The 18,812-nt window shown below is 51.8% G+C and overlaps 1 protein-coding gene across 1 annotated transcript in view; it reads right to left on the reverse strand.

Moving 5' to 3' along the window:
• Window positions 1-17,476, reverse strand: part of Meak7 (MTOR associated protein, eak-7 homolog) — a 22,162-nt gene extending 4,686 nt beyond the window's left edge. Inside the window, exons 1-5 of the mRNA XM_032887562.1 lie at window positions 17,199-17,476; window positions 11,633-11,801; window positions 8,802-9,032; window positions 8,029-8,173; window positions 4,599-5,027 (exon numbers count right to left, since the gene is read on the reverse strand). Coding sequence (XP_032743453.1) covers window positions 4,599-5,027; window positions 8,029-8,173; window positions 8,802-9,032; window positions 11,633-11,801; window positions 17,199-17,212 — 988 coding nt within the window. The 5' untranslated portion in view covers window positions 17,213-17,476. The remainder of the gene's footprint in view (window positions 1-4,598; window positions 5,028-8,028; window positions 8,174-8,801; window positions 9,033-11,632; window positions 11,802-17,198) is intronic.
• Between the last annotated feature and the right edge of the window lie 1,336 nt (window positions 17,477-18,812).

The raw sequence follows: 18,812 nt of genomic DNA on the forward strand, positions 1-18,812 counted from the left end.
AATAGTCACCGCCTCGGAACCAGGCACAGAGAACTGCAGATACCCACAGGCTGCATCTCAGAACCCAGCAACAAACACCGTGTGCATCTTCAGGGAGGGGATGGAGCAATCGGGGGGGGGGGCCTCAGACCCCGCACAAGACAAGCCTTACGGATGTCTAGGAACCCAGATGGAGAAGGTGAGGGCCCGAGGATCCGGTGACGGGGGGAGAGACAACCTGTCCATCTTCAGACCTGGCCACAGGAGCTGAGACCAGAGCCCTGCCACCATTTCCCAGTGTCAGCATGGACCAGCCAGGAACATTAGCGTGTGCAGGTAGTCACCACAGAGGTGTGGACAGCCTGCACAAGCCAGTGCGCGATGTGGTGCGGGGCTGCCCCCCACATAAAGAGCACACCGTGTGGGAGACAGCACACCTCCAGGGCCTCTAGGATGGGAACAGACAGAGCACTGTCTGCCATCAGCCCAGGATGCAGGGGTGGTGGGTACACGGGAATGTAAAAAGGGTGCCACTGAGTCAGGTGTGGTAGTGCACTCCTATAGTCCTAATACAGGAGCAGCCGAGACAGGGGGATTGCCTGGAGTCTGAGGCTAGCCTGGGCTACTGAGTTCCAAATCAACCTGAGCTATAGCATGACCCCCTCTTAAGAGGGAGAAAGATGGAGGAAAGAAGGAAAGGAAAGAAGAAAGAGAGGGAGGGGAAGGGGAAGGAGAGGGAAGGAGGGAGGGAAAGGGAAGGGGAGAGGAGGAAAGGGAAGGGGAGAGGAGGTGGAGAGGAAGGAAGGGACAGGGAGAGAGGGGAGGGGGAAGGGAGGGGAGGGAGAGGAAAAGGGGGAGGGGAAGGGAGGGGAGGGGGAGGAGGGGGAGGAGAGAGAGCGAGCATTCAGGCAGGATGGGTAACGTGTCACATTTCATCCTAGCATTCAGAATCTCTCTTTGAGCTCTGCCTGGTCTACATATGAATTCCAAAAGAGCCATGGCTACATACTGTCTCAAAAAGAAAGAAAGAAACAAAAGGAAATCTAAGGGGTGGGAAGGAAGGAGGGAGTACTGGGGTTGGAGGAGTCTGGTCAAAGCCCAGGCTTGGACAAGGTCCTCCATTCGCCTGACTTCTGCGTTCGGATGGAAAAGTCAAGCGGCATTTCTCGAGGTCCAGTGTATTCAGGGACTACTGGGCCCCATGACACCAGGCCAAAGGACGGGACCACAGCCTGGGCTGAGGAGGCCACATTGGGGTCACTCCCAAGAGCCCTTGCGTGCTCTTCTGAGCCTGCTGGAGCCATCACCACAGCACAGCAAAGCTCCCTCTATCTATGGCAAACACGGGCCTGTGTCATGGCTGGTCACCGCACAGGGAAGGGACGCCAGAGAACAGGCCCCAGGCCAGAGCCAAGACTCAAAGTCCTGGCTGCTCAGTCCAAAGCCTGGGGACGTCGACACATCAGAGACAAAGCCCGAGCTGGGGCACAGTGAGAGAACATGGTCTAACACGCCAGCACGTGCGAACCTGGTGTGGGATCCCCAGCAGCAAGGAAAAGAAAACCCCACCAAGTGCCTCTGGCTCACGACTCTGAGCTGGCGACTCCTCGGCCAGGCATGGCTGCCCTCTGCTGGAATTTTAGGCTCGCATCTCAGAGCAAGTGAGGTCTGGGAGCACCTCCTCGCCAGGGTCAAGCCTGCCCCCACACCCACGGCTCTGCTGGAGGTCAGCACAAAGGCTCTGGAGGAAGTGGGGTTCTTTCTTCTTAATTTAATTTAACCCTTGAGGGGAGCCTGTGCAGCCACAGTGAGGTACAGCCTGCCCTGGGCTGTCTAGTGGGATGCAGGGCAACCCCTTCCTAGGACAACACAGCAAATGGTGCATAGATGCAATCACCCTGGACAAACCATTCTTTTCTGTCCAAGGCCTATGGCCACCAGCCTGACCGGAAGCTCTCCGTGGGATGGCAATGCCACCTGCCCATGCCCCCCACCCTACCCCAGGCTCCAGAACAGTATATGCGGAGGGAAGATAAGGAAGCACTGAGATACACTGTAACACGAGACACCAGTGCTGGCACCTTGGGTGAGAGCTGGCCGTCTGTGGGCACAGGAAACAGCCTGCCACCCATGGAGGAACCTGGAAACAGCTCCTGTGAGGGCAGTGAGAAGAAGGTACAGCTGACCTGGTCACACACAGAGCTTCCACAGCCAACAAAGTAGGGAGACGGAACGCGTGTTCATAGTGACATCTGTGTTGTCCCCTGGAAGCAGGGTTAACCCAACCCCAGAGCCAAAGATTGGGTCTGTGATGCCAGACAAGAGCATGGTACTCCTACTGACGTTGAGAAACCACTGGATGGTCAGGAACCGTGTGTGTGTGTGTGTGTGTGTGTGTGTGTGTGTGTGTGTGTACATGTGAGTGTATGTGTGCGTATGTGCATGCATGTGCATGCCCTGCATGTGTGTGTGCGTGTATGCATGTGTGCATGTGTGTGCGTGCATATGCATGTGCATGTACGTATATGTGTGCGCACGTGTGTGCTCGAAAGTGGTCCAGAGTGCACATGTGTGTGCAAACATGTATGGAAGCCACAGGTTGTGCCCAGGCAGTGACCATCTCACCAACCCTCGCCACACTTCTTCAACCCCTCAGGTTTTAGACTCCTGCTAGGATGTGAGTGTGAAATGTCCCTACAGGCTCACACATGAGCTGATCAGGGAGCGTATGGAACCTTTAGGCAGTGGAGGAAGAAGAGCTTCGCAGGAGAGATTGGTCTTAGAGGTTACAGCCCAGGGCCACCTCTGCCCTGCCCCTACAGAAATGTGCGCACATGTGTGCTTTGCCTTGTATGTATCACATGTGTACCTAGTGCCCCCAGAGGCCAGAAGAGGGCATCAGATCCCCTAGAACTGGAGTTACAACAGTTGTGAGCCACCATGTAAGGGCCACGCTCCTCTGCAAGAGCAGCCAACGTTCTAAGCTCTGTGCCGTCTCTCTAGCCCTGCTTCAATGCTTCTAAAGCCACCAAGATGTAGGCAGTCAACTGTCACCTGCTCCCATCACCATGATTGTCACCTGCTCCCAACCACCATGTCACCTGCTCCCACCACCACAACTGTCGCCTGCTCCCACCACCATGGCTGTCACCTGCTCCCACCACCATGGCTGTCACCTGCTCCCACCACAGCTGTCACCTGATCCCACCACCACAGCTGTCACCTGCTCCCACCACCATGGCTGTCACCTGCTCCCACCACCACGGCTTGGCCTCAAAGAATAACTGTTCCCCTCAAAACCGTGAGCCAGGACACAGCCTCTTGTCAGGTAGTTATCACAGCCACAAAAATCAGTGTTCTGGCTCCATGTCTGTTGCTTTGATAAGATCCGGACAACAAGCAGCCTAGGACCGAGGGTGGTTTGGCTCATAATGCCAGATTACAACTTATCATTTTAGGGAAACCGAGGCAAGAACAGAAGCAGCCAGGCACACCATAACCACAGTGGTGGCAGAGAGGGACCTCCCCCACAACACGTTCACTTGTTCTCAGATAGCTTTCTTCACAAAAATGGCGCCACTGACAAGAGACGGGGTCTGGGTTGGGGATTTAGCTCAGTGGTAGAGCACTTGCCTAGGAAGCGCAAGGCCCTGGGTTGGTCCCCAGCTCAAAAAAAAAGAAAAAAAAAAAAAAAAAAAAAAGAGACGGGGTCTTCCCACATCAGTTAACAGCCTACTCTAGACAATGCCTAAGACTGTTAAAGTATCTTTATTCTCCTGATGTAATTGTAGTGTCCAAGGCTTAACTCCCTCAGTCTGCTAACCTAGGCCTAGTGCTGGAAGCTTCCAGCCTCCGTACAATATAGTCTAGGCCTAGAAAGTTTTCAGCCACTGAGACCTGCTGCTGAACAAGCTCACCCTTTCTAGCTCTTTCTGAGCTCTGACTGGGTAATTCAACTCAGCTGTTCTGACTCAAACTCTTCTCCATACTGACTGATTCAATCTGGTTTCTCTCTCTTTCTTTTTCTCTCTCTCTCTCTCTCTCTCTCTCTCTCTCTCTCTCTCTCTCTCTCTCTCTCTCTCTCTGCCTCTCCTGAACATTTGCTCTGTCGACCCTCCATCCAACTAACTCTGTCAATCTGTTCTAATCTTCTAGCTCCTTCTCATTCCCTGGCTCTGTCCTCACTCTAGCTTTTTCTCTCTTCAACCTGTCTCTGTAAATCTCTCTTGGCTAAACTACCTCCTCCTTCTCACCTTCTCTCCCTTAAGTAGCTTTCCTTTCCTCTCTCTTCTCCCCAGAGTTGGGCAGATCCCATTCTGTCAAATCTTTCTCTGATTCATCACTTTGTCTGCCACTCAATTAGACATCCCTTTTAAACATGGCTGCCTTCTTCTACAAACTAACTTTACCTTCATTGTTTGGGATTAAAGGTGCGTATGAAAGGCTGAGCCACAGCACAACTAGAAACAGGTATTCTCAGTAAATACCACAGTCTTGGGGTCAGGGTGTCACAGTGTGACCTGCGACATAGGATGCCCTTCTACCTAGGATCTAGCTTGTGGCCGGGTTGACAGTTAACGCGGCCCAGCATAGTACCAGCCGCTGTCTTCAAGTCTTACCTTGGAACTGAGGCTTGACTTCCCAGGAGCAGGAGGCAAAGCCACCGAAGACATAGCCATCCCTGTCCTCAAGGACGATCAGGCTGGGCCCCTGGCTCGTGATGAGGCTGCAGAGCTGGGAGAAGCTCTGTCCGTGGAGCTGCGTGGAGAACAGCAGGCGCCAGCACTGCCGGTGTTCCACTGCCAGGTGGGAGCTGAGGTAGATGACGGACAGCACATCCAGGATGCTCTCAGACGGCCTCCCTCGGTCCACGTGGCACTCAGGGACCAGCGTGGAGAGGTCAAAGGATGAGGCCAGGAGGCACAGGCCCCTGTGGATGACCACGCTCAGAAACACGCCCACGCAAGGGACATGGAACACCCACTCCTCGATCAGGGCTTGGTCGCACACCTGGTCCAGGCACTGAGGGCCCAGAACCTTCTGGCCATCTAGGGAAAGAGAAAGTCAGGACTGCTGAGCGCACCATGCCACTTTACGGTCACTGTCCGAGCCTTCAAAAACCAATCTAAAAGCCACGAGTCACCGGGAGGTGGCTCACCTGAGCTGGGGTCATGTCACAAGTCTAACGAGCGCTCCCAATTTTAAACGCCCACTATGACAATTTACCGTAAAAATAACACAATATTCACATTATACAGAGTAGAAGCATATTTTGAATACGTTAGTAAAACTCTCGTTTCTTTGTACAGTTTTGTTCTTATGGGAGGAAGGGTCTCAGGTAGCTCAGGCTAGCCTCAAACTCACTATGTAGCTGAGGGAGACCTTGAACACTCATCTCCCTGGCTCCACCTCCCAAGAGCTGAGGTCACAGACTGTGCCACAACTGATTTATGCAGTGCTGGGGCTTGAAACCAAGGCCTCGTGGATGCCAGGCACTACCAACTAAGAGCCATACCCCAAGCCTACCTTTGTTCTATTTTAACGTTGACCACTAGAAAATTTGAAACTTCGTGGGCTGGCCTATTTCATCATCTGGTACTGATTTAAACAGCTTGACTTTGGTACCCCTCAGTTTTTCCCTCTCCTCAAATTGCACTTCGGAAGCCTGTGACAATGGGAGGACTTTACAAGGAAGACCTAGCCTGGGAACCCCTCAACTCCAGTGTCTGCAGAGATCACACTCAGCCAAGGGCCACAGATGGCTTGAGACCTGTGCTGTGTCCTGGCGGGATGTGGCTCATTGGAGCACCCGCTGACCTTCCCGGCAAGGACAGGTTTCACCAACTGGTAACCAAACCTCTTTCCAAAAATATTCACAGTGTGGCTGCCCACTACCTAACTCCAAAAAGTTGGGGTGACAGGTTAGCCTGTGGAACACCCTGAGGATTTCAAGTTGAGGTTCCCAGGTATAAAGTGGAGATGATGCGAGCTATGGAGGCAGGAGGAACATATTATGGTTAGACTCACAGAAAGAGACAAAGACTCTACTTACACTGTTTCCCTGGGAGACCAACTGTAAACTCAGTTATGCTGATCTTTTTTTGTTGGTGGTGGTTTTGAAGACAGGGTTTTTCTGTGTAGCCTTGGTTGTCCTAGAACTCACTCTATAGACCAGGCTGGCCCCGAACTCAAAGATCTGCCTGCCCCTCTCTCCTGAGCGCTGGGGTTACAGGCGTGTGCCTTACCTGGTGGTGAGGTTGGATTTCCCACATTAGTGTCTTAAATGCCTGTAACTCCAACTCCAGAAGGCCTGACACCCTCTTCTGGACTCTGCAGACACCCACACATGTGCACATATATACACACAGAAAAAGAAAACCAAATAGATGAGTTAAAACACCAAGAGTGATGAAAACCAGAGCCGCACACGGGAACCTCTCGTGGCCAAAGGATGATTTAGAGGGAAACTACAAACACCTACCCTGAAGAAGACCGACCTCAACCTAATCATCCAAACATTAAGAAACTAGGAAGATGGGGCTGAGGGATGGCTCAGTTGGTAAAGTCCCTGCGAAGCAATCCTGAAGACATGCGTTCAGACCCACAGCTGTGTCTCTCTACCCTCAGCACTGGGGAGGGGAGGCAGATGGGTGGATCCCCGGACTCCCTGGTCAGACATCATAGCTGACTGGTAAGTCCCAGATCCAATGGTGGGAGACCATGATTCAAAAAATAAGACAGTGAGCAACTGAAGAAGATACTTTTTTTTTTTTTTGGTTCTTTTTTTCGGAGCTGGGGACCGAACCCAGGGCCTTGCGCTTCCTAGGTAAGCGCTCTACCACTGAGCTAAATCCCCAGCCCCTGAAGAAGATACTTAACATGAACATGTACACACATGCACACACACGCACACACAAATATACATACATACATATACACCACACACATACACATACACAATACACAATACACATACACACAAACATACACACCACACACATATACACACAAACATAACATACATACACACCACACACATACACACATATACACACACAATACACACAGAGATATATACATACAAACCACACGCATACACACACAATACACATATACACACAAACATACATACACACCACACACATACACACAATACACACAGAGATATATACATGCACACCACACACATACACACACACAAACATACATACATACATACACACACATACACACATATACACACACAATACACACAGAGATATATACATACAGACCACACACATACACACACAGTACACACAAGAGATACATACATACACACACACATATACACTACACAGAGATACATATGTACACACATATGCACACACAATACACACAGAGATACATACATGCACACACACATACACATATACACATAAACAGACAGGCAGACACAGAAACATACATATATACAAACATACACACACATAAACATACCTGTACATAAACACAGGAAATAAAAAGACACAATCAAGTCTAATGCCAACAGAAGTAAAGTGGCCTAGAAAAGCAGTTGAGAAGAATCACCCAGACTGTTTGTAGAAATAGCTTTACTTTTAGTAAAATGGTTTAGAGCGATGGCTCAGCGCGTTAGGCCGAATGCTGTTTCAGAAGAGGACCACGTCAGGCGGCTCACAACCACCTGTTGACTCCAGCTCTTGGGGATCTGACACCTTCTTCTGGTGGCGTCTGCACGCACACACTCCCACACACATGCAACATACACATATAAAAAGAAATCTTATTAAAAATCAACAAAAATACTGAGGCCATTTCTATAAAACTGACCAAGGATTTCAGACACTGAAACCAGAAGAGGGAGCGTGATGACGCAATGGCTTCTGCATAGCTGGGGTACACGAGGATATCCCACAGCAATCGCAGAGCAAGGGAGGCAGGCACATGCTACCGCAGAGCCTCCCTGGGAGGTTTGAGTCGTGACGACTGACGCACTCCAGCACGCCAAGGTCTGAATCACAGGACAGTGAATCGCAGCCCCACACTTGCCTTGAAACTTCATCTCTGAGAGCAGCTGGGCGACCATGGCCTGCATACTATCGTGGGGCACTGTGGATTTCCTCCAGGTCCAGCCTCGAAGCTCATGCCGGTGGGTCAGCACGTGTACCACAGAGGCCACCAGGTCCTCTGTGAACTGGGAGATACTTCACTGTTAAGGCCAAACCCTCCCCAACCCAGCCCCAGCACATCACAGTGAAGATGGTGATGTTTATCTTTTGGTAACGACCATAGTGGACCACAGCGTGGGCATCGGTGCTTGTTTAGCTTTTCACGGATTCTTTTTCTTTTCTTTCTTTTTTTTTAAAGCACTTCGTGTAGCTCAGACTGGCCTCCAACTTGCTACGGAGCTGAGAAGGATGCTGACGAGTTCTGGGATTACAGATGTGGGCCAGTGTACCTGCCTCAGAGGCTGCCGGGGAGCGAACTGTGGGCTTTGTAGATGTCATGTGAACATTTCGTCATGTGAGAATACATCCCTAAGCCCTCCTCCCCTTTTTATAAAATTTTGACCCAATGTTTTACCAAGGTGTCTAGACTGGCCTTTGACCCTCTTGAGTAGCTGGGATGTTCAGCCTGCACCACCAGGCCTGGATTTCATTTTTCTAATTACACACTTAGCTTTCTGAAAGCTTGTCGAAGCCCTAGTTCAAGAGTTCTGAACCAACCAAACTGTTAGGTGGGCTCGGCTCCCTGAGGCTGGCCAGCAACATTACCTAAGCCACTGTCCCAAGTTCCCCCACCCCTGGACACCAAGTATCTACCTTCTGGACATCTCTGGTCTTCGTAGGACCCTCTGCAACTGAGATCATTTTCATAACCATAAGGCCCTTCTCCTCACAGCTCCCTTTCAACAGGTGGGACAGGAATACTGTGAACTGTTCCCTGGAAACGCTACTGCAGCTCCCGTGGGCCCTGTCGGTCGGCTTCACCCTCCACATGCCGTTGTAGAGTCTGGTGACCATGGCTGGGGGAAGAGCCTCCTTGACGTGGCTCTGTTGGGGACAAACAGAGAGCGAATCAAGCAGGGTTTACTGGGAAATAAGCAGGGAGCAAGACCAATGCTCCGCAGATGCCCCCAACCAGAAGATCCCAAAGTGTACTGGCGTCTGTAGTAGGGCTCAGTGGTTAGAGGGCTCACTGCCATATGGAAAGGCCCAGAGTTTGATCTATAGTGGTGAAAATAAGAAAATGATGGAGGAGAAGGTGTAGGAGAAGAAAGAATAGAAAGAGGAGAAGAAGGTGGAGGAGGAAATGGAGGAGACAGAGGAGGAAGAGGAGAAGATGGAGGAGGAGAAAGGAGGAAGAGAAGGAAAAGAAAGAGGAGGAAGGGAAGAGGAAGAGAAGGAGGAGGAGGAAGAAGAGAAAGAAGGAAGAGGAAGAAAGAGGAGGAAGAAGGGGAGGAAGAGGAAGAGAAGGAGGAGGAAGAGGAGAAAGGAGGAAGAGGAAGAAGAGAAGGAAGGAAGGAAGGAGGAGCAGCAGCAGCAGCAGCTGGGCAGCGGTGGCTCACACCTTCAAACCCAGCACTCAGCAGCAGAGGCAGGCAGATCTTGGAGTTCAAGGCCAGCCTGGTCTACAGAGCAAGTTCCAGGACAGCCAGGGCTACACAGAGAAACCCTGCCTCAGAAAACCAAAATAAAGAAATAGAACCAAAGGCACTCTAGCCCATCATGGCTGTCAGAGGCTTCCTGTCTAGTCGCTGCCTGCACCTCACTTCCCAGTCTCTCCACATCCTTCCTGCCTCTGCTGCCCACTCTGCTTGGGGCCTCCATTCTTTTAGCTGCAACACTGCCTATCTGGGTTCATGAACCCGTGGGCCGTTCTGTGCGGATGTAGTGCGGCCCCCACATCGGCCGCTCTGTATTAGATGGCTCTTACTCCTTCTGTGGTCTAAACTCTTCTCGCTCTTTATTTCCCTTTGCAGTGCTGCAGACGGAACCCAGAGCCTCATGTATGCCAGGTAAGTGCTCTCCCGCTGAGCTACAGCAGGGGCATGAGACCAGCCAACTCTTAAGACCTTAACATCCTGCGAACAGAATGGCTGGAGAATCAGATTTGACAAAGAAGTGGGAAAAAGTTTTTCTCACAAAGTCACCTGTGTCCTGCGGAGCGGGCTCTGTATGCGGATCCTCCCAGCAGCTCAGAGCACCCCATAGCCTGTCCCTACTGCGGTTACTGCCAGACTCATCCCTGGTATATGGAAAGGGTCTTCCTCAAAATCCCAAGGCATAGAAGCCTACTGCACCCCCAAGAAAGAGTCACAAGCCGCATAGCAACCGGTCACCATGTACCTCGACTGATACTGTGGGCTTCACTGAACTGTCTACTCCAGCTGCAAGACCAGGTGCCCAGCTGCACCTTAGTCACCTGCATACACGCCTGCACATGCACACATATGCACATATACCACATAAGTTAAGGGGGGTCCCTTAACTTATGGAGCAACTGGTTGGCTGAACGTGGTAGTGGGTCCCCAAAGCCCCCAATCAGACACCTTCTGTGTGCTCTAGGACAGGGGTTCTCGGCCTTCCTAAGGCTGGGCCCCTTTGATACAGTTCCTCATGTTGGGAGTAGGATTCTTTTGATGCTACTTTGTAACTGTGATTTTGCTACTGTTATGAATTGTAACTTGTAACGTGAACATCTGTGTTTTCTAGTGGTCTTAGGCAACCCCTGTGAAAGGGTTGGCTGACTCCAGAGGGGTCGAGACCCATGGGTTGAGAACCAGAGCTTTTGAATGGCTCTGCATTCCATATCCATCCTTATCCTCTAGAGATAAGGTGATGTTTGCTTGTGTCCCCGTCCACAGAAGCATAGCAGTCAGTCACCCTGAGGACATGGCCAGCTCCCCCTTCTTAAACTGAGACTCTGGTGCTGAGTGAGGAGCGCTGTGAAATTCCCTGACCACGTTCTAGAGGCGACAAACGGCAGAGACACCAAGTGTGGTCTGGGCCACCACCTGAAGGAGGCAGCTGGTCCCCATCTCCAATGTCATGAGTCAAGTTAGAAATGCCCTAACACTGTCCCTTCACATTCCATTCCAAGTTCTGTCCCTCCCCTCCCCTCCCTCCCTCTTCCTCTCTTTCCCTTCCTCTGCCCTCTGACCCTCCTGTTTTCTGAGACAAGGCCTCACTATGTAGCCCTGCACTGACCGCTCAGCGACCTCCCTCGTCAGCCTCCTGAGCGTGTGGACCACGGGCATGCGAAACCATGCCTGGCACCAGGTCCTCCCTTTGGTACGCATAAGACTCTATACATTTCCACCTATGGTCCCTGCAACTTGTAGGGCTAAGTGGGAAGAACCACTTATCAAGGCCAGCCTGGGCTATACAGTGAGTTCCAGGCTAGACCAATGTTGGCAATACACCAAGACTCTGTCTCAAAAAACAGGGTAAGAGTGTTGTTTTATGCATGGCTCACAGCTACTTTTCACCCTATGAGGACAGAGCAGTGTAGCTGTGACATAGTCATGGAGCCAACCATGCCAAAAACAGAGGCCCTTCACCAAAATGAGCTATTTAGTGCTTGCCACAACTGCAGACCCTAAATCCACCACCACCACCATCACCTCCTGCCACCATGTGATTGCTCTTGCCTTCAGCGCCTCCAGAGAGAATGTCCCCATTGCCATACCACCATCACTAGATGACAGGGCATCAAACAGCTTATCCACTTCAGCCTGCTCCTCGGGCAAGAACCTTGAGCTCATCTTCTGGCCCGACAGGCTCTTGGCATTCCCCATCTTGCCTGCTTTCCGGAACTCTCTGTAGACAGGAAAGAAAGAGAAAAGCCACAACATGAGAGTCACAGCAGTATTGAGGGCCCATGGTCAGGGGCGGACAGCTCACTGCAAAATGCAGCTAAAATACTTTTGATGGAAATTTTAATCTGCTGGGGTGGAAATTAACAGCAGGTACACATGAAGTATGAAGTCCCCTCAGTCAACTGAAGCATCCTGGATTCCTTCTATAAACACACTCCTTGGTGTTGGTGTGGTGGCACAACCCATAATCCTACCATTTGGGAGACTGAAGCAGGGGTGGTGGTGGCTGTGAGCTTGAGGCCAGTCTGAGCTACATAGTTAAGTTTCGGTACTCTTTTTCATGGCTGTATAATATGCCGTTGTATGGACATACCACATTTTGTTCACCCATCACTAACTGACAGGCATCCAAGCTGTTTCCACTGTGGGACTGTTACAGATAGTGCTGCTGCAATTCCGTGTGCTTGAACCCCTCTTTTTAGGTCACAGGCTTCAAGCCTCAGACATGGGACAGGAGAACTTTGATATCTTAAGGAGCTGCCATCTTGTTCTCCAATTTACCTTCCCACCAGAGTCTCTTTGGCAACCTTTGTGCTTTGCTGTTTTTCAGGGTATCTTGACAGGCTTCCATGCTACCAAGTTTTCCCTGAAGACACGTCCCTCCAGAAGGCTTATTGAAGCACTGATCACAGGGGCTGGCTGGAAATGGGGCTCACTCAGCACCCCATGCACACAACATTCAATCTAACTGCTTTAAAGATTCTCAGCGGCAGCTCTAGACTGCACTCCACAGACAGGAACACCGGGCTGGCCTCACCTTAAAAGCAGACAGACAGCAGCACAGCTCAACCCCATCCCTCCAGGGACACAGCCTGTGTGGTTACACTGAGCAGACCCCCAGGGACTGCAACCCTAAGCAGCTGCTCAGCCGTCTGGAACTTAGCGTCTGGGACTTATCGGTGGCCCCAGCTGAGTTTTAAACAGCCACTGATTCCAGGTATTGCATCACCAGATACAATGTTGCAGCTGCTTAGGGAAAGGTGGGAGGGGCTGCTGGGAGAGGTATGATAAATAATGAGGGTGCTTTAAAGCAGCTAGAAGGGCAGACTTCCAGTGTCCAGGGTGACAGCTATGCTGATCACCCAGGCTTGGAAGCACAGTGTTTGGGGTGGGGGGAGCACTGATTCTACACTACACTGAAACTATCTGACCACCAGGAACAGTGTGGGACAATTACAATGGAAAATGTCAGTGTAGCACCAGGCCTGGGGTCAGAGATGCAGACTGGGGTGTGGGGAGGACTCCACAGGAGGGGATGATGCAGTGACTTGGTATCTTAATTTCCATCCAAGAAGCAAGTGGGTGCAGAAGAGCTAGTGTATAATTAGGAAGAGGGGTTGGCAGCCATGGGATGGGAAGACACAGATACTGGGTCTTGTACATGGGTACATACATGGTACCTTGTATGGGTACGTACATGGTGCCTGCTCTCATCTCTGCAGGCTGCCCTTGCCCTGCACAAGGCTGGGGGTGTGGGGTTAATGATGCCACTGCTGCAGACTGTCTGTGTGCCTCAGGAGAGCCTGCCGCCTGCCACAGTACAGGGCGGCTATCGGCTGACATACTCAACTCACTGAGGGCCCAAGGCAGAGCACATCTGGGGGAACCCAGGACCTTTCCAGGGCATCACCTGTGGCTACAAGAGTGTGCCTACAAGAGGCCTCAAGTTTTACTTTTCCCTTTCTAAAAGGTATGTGATTTACCAAATCACGAAAACCTTTGTTTCTCCCTGCACCCTCCTGCAGATGACAGACCTGTGATAATACCCCCAGGCATGTGATATTTCACCCTCAGGCTGGGCTTTAAGCCTCAAAGCATCCTACTCTTCCCCTCCTAGAAGCATCCCTACCCTTCACCCTGCCCTGGTGGTGACATCTATAATCCAGGCACCTGGGAGGCTGTGAGTTCAAGACCCAGCCTGTGCTACATGGTAAGGTCTTCCCTGTCTCAATCAATCAATCTAGAAGCAAGCAGGTATCCGAAGGCCTGAGGGATTCTGACCGTTGTGCCTCACGTAAGAAGTCTATTAAGGGAATGGTTTGCGGACTCCTGTCAGGGACGTTGGCTCAAGGGCTGCTGGTGGCTGCTCCTACCCCAGCAAGCTCCCAGGACCTATGAGATGTGAGACATACCTTTTCAGGGAGGCTTCCTTCCTCACTATCCTTCTCCATCTCTTGTTCCCAACTGTTTGGCATTCACAACTTTTTCTGGAAAGCCCCCTCCCCTACCTCACCTCTGAGACTGCACAGACCTTGTGCCATCCTGCCCTCCCTCAGGACCACGAGCTTGGTGCTGCTGAGGTCCCGACTCTAAGGAGACTCTGCCAAGTGCCACAAGCTGGTTCCTTCTCATCTTCTGAGGACCTCCCTGGTAGTTCCCACCCCAGAGTGAACCCTTTTCTCTCCTTATTCTTCCCTGTCCCCCTATGGGGATCTCCAACACCTGAACCTACAGCCCTCCCCTCAGGCCAGGCCTGACTCCAATCTGAAGGCCACGAAAAGGGACTCTGCTCCAAGACCACCCTCCTGTGCCTTGGCCCAAGGTAACAGGACATGTATACTGATGTGTGGTGTTCCCTGGCAGCCTCTCAGGAGGTGGTTTGCTCAGGAGACACAGTTCTGGGTGGGTCTGTGAAAGATTTTTGAGATTAGGTTGATTGACATAGGAAGACACCCCCCCCCTACTATGGGCGGCACCATTCCCTAGGCTTGGGGCCTGGACTGAATGAAAGGGAGAAAGCCAGCTAAGCACCAGTGTTCAACTCTCCCACCTTCCTGACTGTGGGTGCCACATGAGCAACTGCCTCACGCTCCTGCCTCCATCTTATCCCCTCTGGGAGAGGCTGTTTCCTCAAACTGTGAGCCTAAATTAATCTTTACCCTCTTAAATAGCTTTTGTCAGGTGTTTGGTCACAGTGACAGAAAAGGTAGATGTTACCCTCTCCTTCCATGTTGTGGGTTCCCTAGTGCTAATTCTCGACCAGGCCCTAAGAAGCCCCCAAGGCTCAAGCCCACCCTGACCCCACGAGAATCCCATGGTCAGCACTACTTGCCCCACTGTGCACCACCTGCCCTTGCACAGCGAGATCAGCTGCATAACCCACGGCCTACTAGTACTAAGCAGTGGGCGGGGGTGCGGGGTGGTTACTGAGAAAGTCATTGCTAAACACCAAGCCTTGAACGGAAAACAAGCTAGGGACAGCACAGGACAGGACCAGATGCCAGGACAGAGCCAGAGCACAGATGCTCCGTGGGGAAGGCAGAGGGGGGGAAAGGGCAGGTTTGGAACCCACAGCTCAGGGAGGACTGAGGAGAGAGACCTTGAGAATGATTCTTGGGGGGCTGGAGAGATGGCTCAGTGGTTAGGAGCACTGACTGCTCTTCCAGAGGTCCTGAGTTCAAATCATAACCATCTGTTAATGAGATCTGATGCTCTCTTTGTGTCTGAAGACAACTACAGTGTACTTATATATAATAAATAAATCTTTAGAAAGAAAGAGAGAAAGAGAGAGAGAGAGAAAGAAAGGAAAGAAAAGAAAAGAATGATTCTCAGGTCTCATGCTCTCCCTCCAGGCTGCAAGCTGTGTAATGCAGCCAAAAATCTGTCAGCTTCCTGGAGAAAGGTCTTTGGTGTGTCAGAGGCAGGTTCTGTCTGGTGTACAGGACCTCCATGGGGACACCTTGGGGTAGCTATCTCCTGGCAGCTTCTTAGATGAAGACACCTCTCAGTTACTGTAAGGTCACTTGTAGCAGGGAGTATCAGCCTTGTGACCCAAAAGAGACATTTGCCAAGGATCAGAGCCATTTTTCTTATCAGAAAGGGGGGTGGGAAGTGTCGCTGCTCACATCCACTGGACAGAGGCCAAGGACCAAACAGGAGAGACCCTTTAAAGGTCACCCACAGCCCTGGCCATTCTCCACACAGAGCCTCAGCTCTGCAGTGGCAATCTGGACGTTGCAATCTCACGGAGCACCTTTTCCAGCTGCTTTCCCACCTGGGTACAATCAAGGGCAAGCCTTTGCCCGACCAGATCTAAGTCTCCTAAACCCACCTGAGTGCTTCCTGAACATTCCAGTCTCAGCAATCCATACTCCACCACCCCTGATAGCTAATCATGCCCTACTTCCTCCCCCAACCAGGTGATCCACTCCCAGAAGAGCCCAGCCTCTCCCCAACTGTGAAATCCTGTCACCAAATCACTACCCCCACGGCCTTAAAAGGAGTTTGTCCAAATGCTTTAATAAGCTTGGGTGAGCCGGTTAGCATCAGGCCAATCAGACTGAAGGAAGCTCTCCAGGTCACCTGGTCCTGCTTCCCGGAAACCAAAGACAGACACAGAATAGAAAGAGCTCCCAGCGTTTGTCAAGAACGGGAGAGCCAGCTCTTTGCAGCCCCAAGCTCCTGGTGGCAGGCTGGAGTGTGACTCAGGCTCTTTCCATGGGGCCTCCAAGAGATCGTGACACTCTGGTTCCTGAGGTCAAAGGTGCCCGCCCCATCTAAACAGTCACACCAAACCCATGTTTTGTATCCTGGAGCCTACTGGGGCCCCTGCTGCTGCCCTCCCTCCACCTATCCCAGCCCACCGCAGGAGTGCAGGCCAAGGGCACCTTCCTTGCCTCCCCCAAACTTGGTTTTGAGCTCGCCTCTGAAGGAACCCTGCTGGGTTTGTCTTGGAAAACAAGGCAGACCCACGGACCCTTCAGAGGCCAGCTTCACCCTTCCCAGCCACTCTCTGCTTCTCTGACAGTAGCCTTAACTGTAGGAAGACTCCTTGGGGGCTGCTCAGGCCACCCCGAAGGCCTTCCTCCCTTCCTTTCTTGAGCTATACCCAGCCTCGCCCGCAGCATTCTCCCTCCAGCTCACCAGCCTGGGCCTACAGGGACCGAGCTCCTTCCGGTACGTAAAAGGCAGCAAGGTTGCCCGGGTCGCCCAGCCCATTCCCTAGCAACAGCGCTGACGGACGGTCATGAACACCAATTGGAGAAGGACCATTTAGAGGTGGAGCCCCAAGCAGGGTTTAACCAGTGGCATTGTAGTTCACAGGGAGTGGGCGGAGCCTGGAATCGGAGAACTGGAGTCTGAACCGCGGAACTCCTGGGGATGACTGACAGCGGCTCAGGTTCTGCAAAGGTGGTGCCTGGGGCTTGAGGAGCTGCTGGGAAGCTGCTGAGAGGCTGACAATGGATCACCGGGATTAAATGCGAGGAACTGATAGAAGGGGGCTTCCGCACGGGAGCTGGGAGCAGAGTAGGGATGCCGGGAGCAAGGGAACTGTGAACGCAAGGCCTGAGCTGGGGCTAGACCTCCAGAAATAGGGTGGAAAATCTAACTTCCTTACCTCTTGACGTCCATTGCACTGGCCAAAAGAGCACTTGACACACAGAAGCAGATGTCGGCCAATCTTGTCCCCAGGAGTGGGATAGCTTGCTGTCAGCCCTACTAGGTCTTTTCTGGTGCTGGAGACACACAACGGAGGCGGGGTACACGAAAGCTCCAGAATTCTCAGCAGCGACGTCCCCACTGTCGGGAAGCCTCTTTCTGCGAACTCCACCGTCCGAGTGGCGCAGGGGGACTCCTCCCAGTCCCCCCCAGTAACAGAAACTGCTGTCTGAAATTGTAGCTGGAAAAATGACACCAGAGGCTGGAGAGGTGGCAGAGTGGAAAAGAACACTTGCTGCTCTAACGGAGGACACAGGTGAATCCACACTTCAGTTCAGGCCTGCTTATAACTCTAGTTCCAGGGGATCCGACTCCCTCTTCTGGCCTCCAGAGGCATTGCACACATGGTAATCAAACACCACACTATTATTATTATTATTGTTGTTGTTGTTGTTATTGTTATTATTATTGTGACATCAGCCAGCTGAGTGTGGTGTCATACACTTGTAATCTCAGCACTCCAAGAGGCTTAGACAGAGGGATTGCTGCAAGTTTGCAGCCAGCCTGGGATACAAAGACTGGAAGTTTTGAAGAGAGAGCAAAAGAAAAAAGAAAATGGGCGGGTAGCTCCTCCTAGTGGACTGAAGTCACATGTCCACCAGAAGCCATCTGCCTTTTGTTCAGCCAAGCTCCACCTAGTGTTTGTTCCCAGCATTCCACAGCCATCTTAAGGCCTTGGGAATGAAGGGCTCAGAACCGACCTTGCTTGAGACCTCTTGAATTGACTTGACTCCTACCCTCCTGCGAGCCCCAGAGAAAACGACCAGAGTCAGTGGGCGGAGCCTCGAGCTGAGGTCAGGCTACCGGGGCCATCATGGGGGAGTGAGGCTAAGGTGGTCAGAACAGCCTTTGGGTCCTCCAGGGCATCGTGGGTCATCACTCTGTGACATATGGAAATGTGTCAGGCCCCTTCCCTCCCCTTAGCACCCTCCTCCTTCATTCAGTCCCCACTTGGCGTGGGAGAGGGTGGGACGGAGGTGTGGCTGTGTGTGGAAGCTGGGGGTTGGGCAACTGAGACGGAAAGGAGCTGCGGTTCAGGGGCTACTAGCAAGAAACCAGGAAGATTATGAAGATCCCAATTGGATGTCTAGGGTTGAGAGTTCGACCAAGCATGCTAATTCCTATGTTGTGGCTCATTCCAGGCCTTTCATAATCGGTAGCCTCGGCCCCATTCCGAGCCAAGGTTCAGTGAGTGACTTTCCTAGGGACACACAGCTGAGACACTGGCAGTCCTGGTGCCAGACTGAGGGCTCTTTCCATTGTAACCTAGCATGGTGGCTTAGCAGTCATTACTGGAGAAGAGACTGCTCTGTGGGTTTGGATTTTTGGAGCTTGTTACTGTCACGACATCATACGTCACAACATGCATGTCAGAGGACAACTTGTGTGGAGTTAGTTCTCACCTTCCACGGTGTGGATGCCTGGGATTGAACTCATGTCATCAGGCTTGGTGGCAAGCTACTTTCCCCGTTGAGCCTGGCCCTGTGGTTTTTCAGTGTTTGCTGTTGTTTTG

The sequence above is a fragment of the Rattus rattus genome, chromosome 17, assembly GCF_011064425.1.
Source record: "Rattus rattus isolate New Zealand chromosome 17, Rrattus_CSIRO_v1, whole genome shotgun sequence".
NCBI lineage: Eukaryota > Metazoa > Chordata > Mammalia > Rodentia > Muridae > Rattus > Rattus rattus.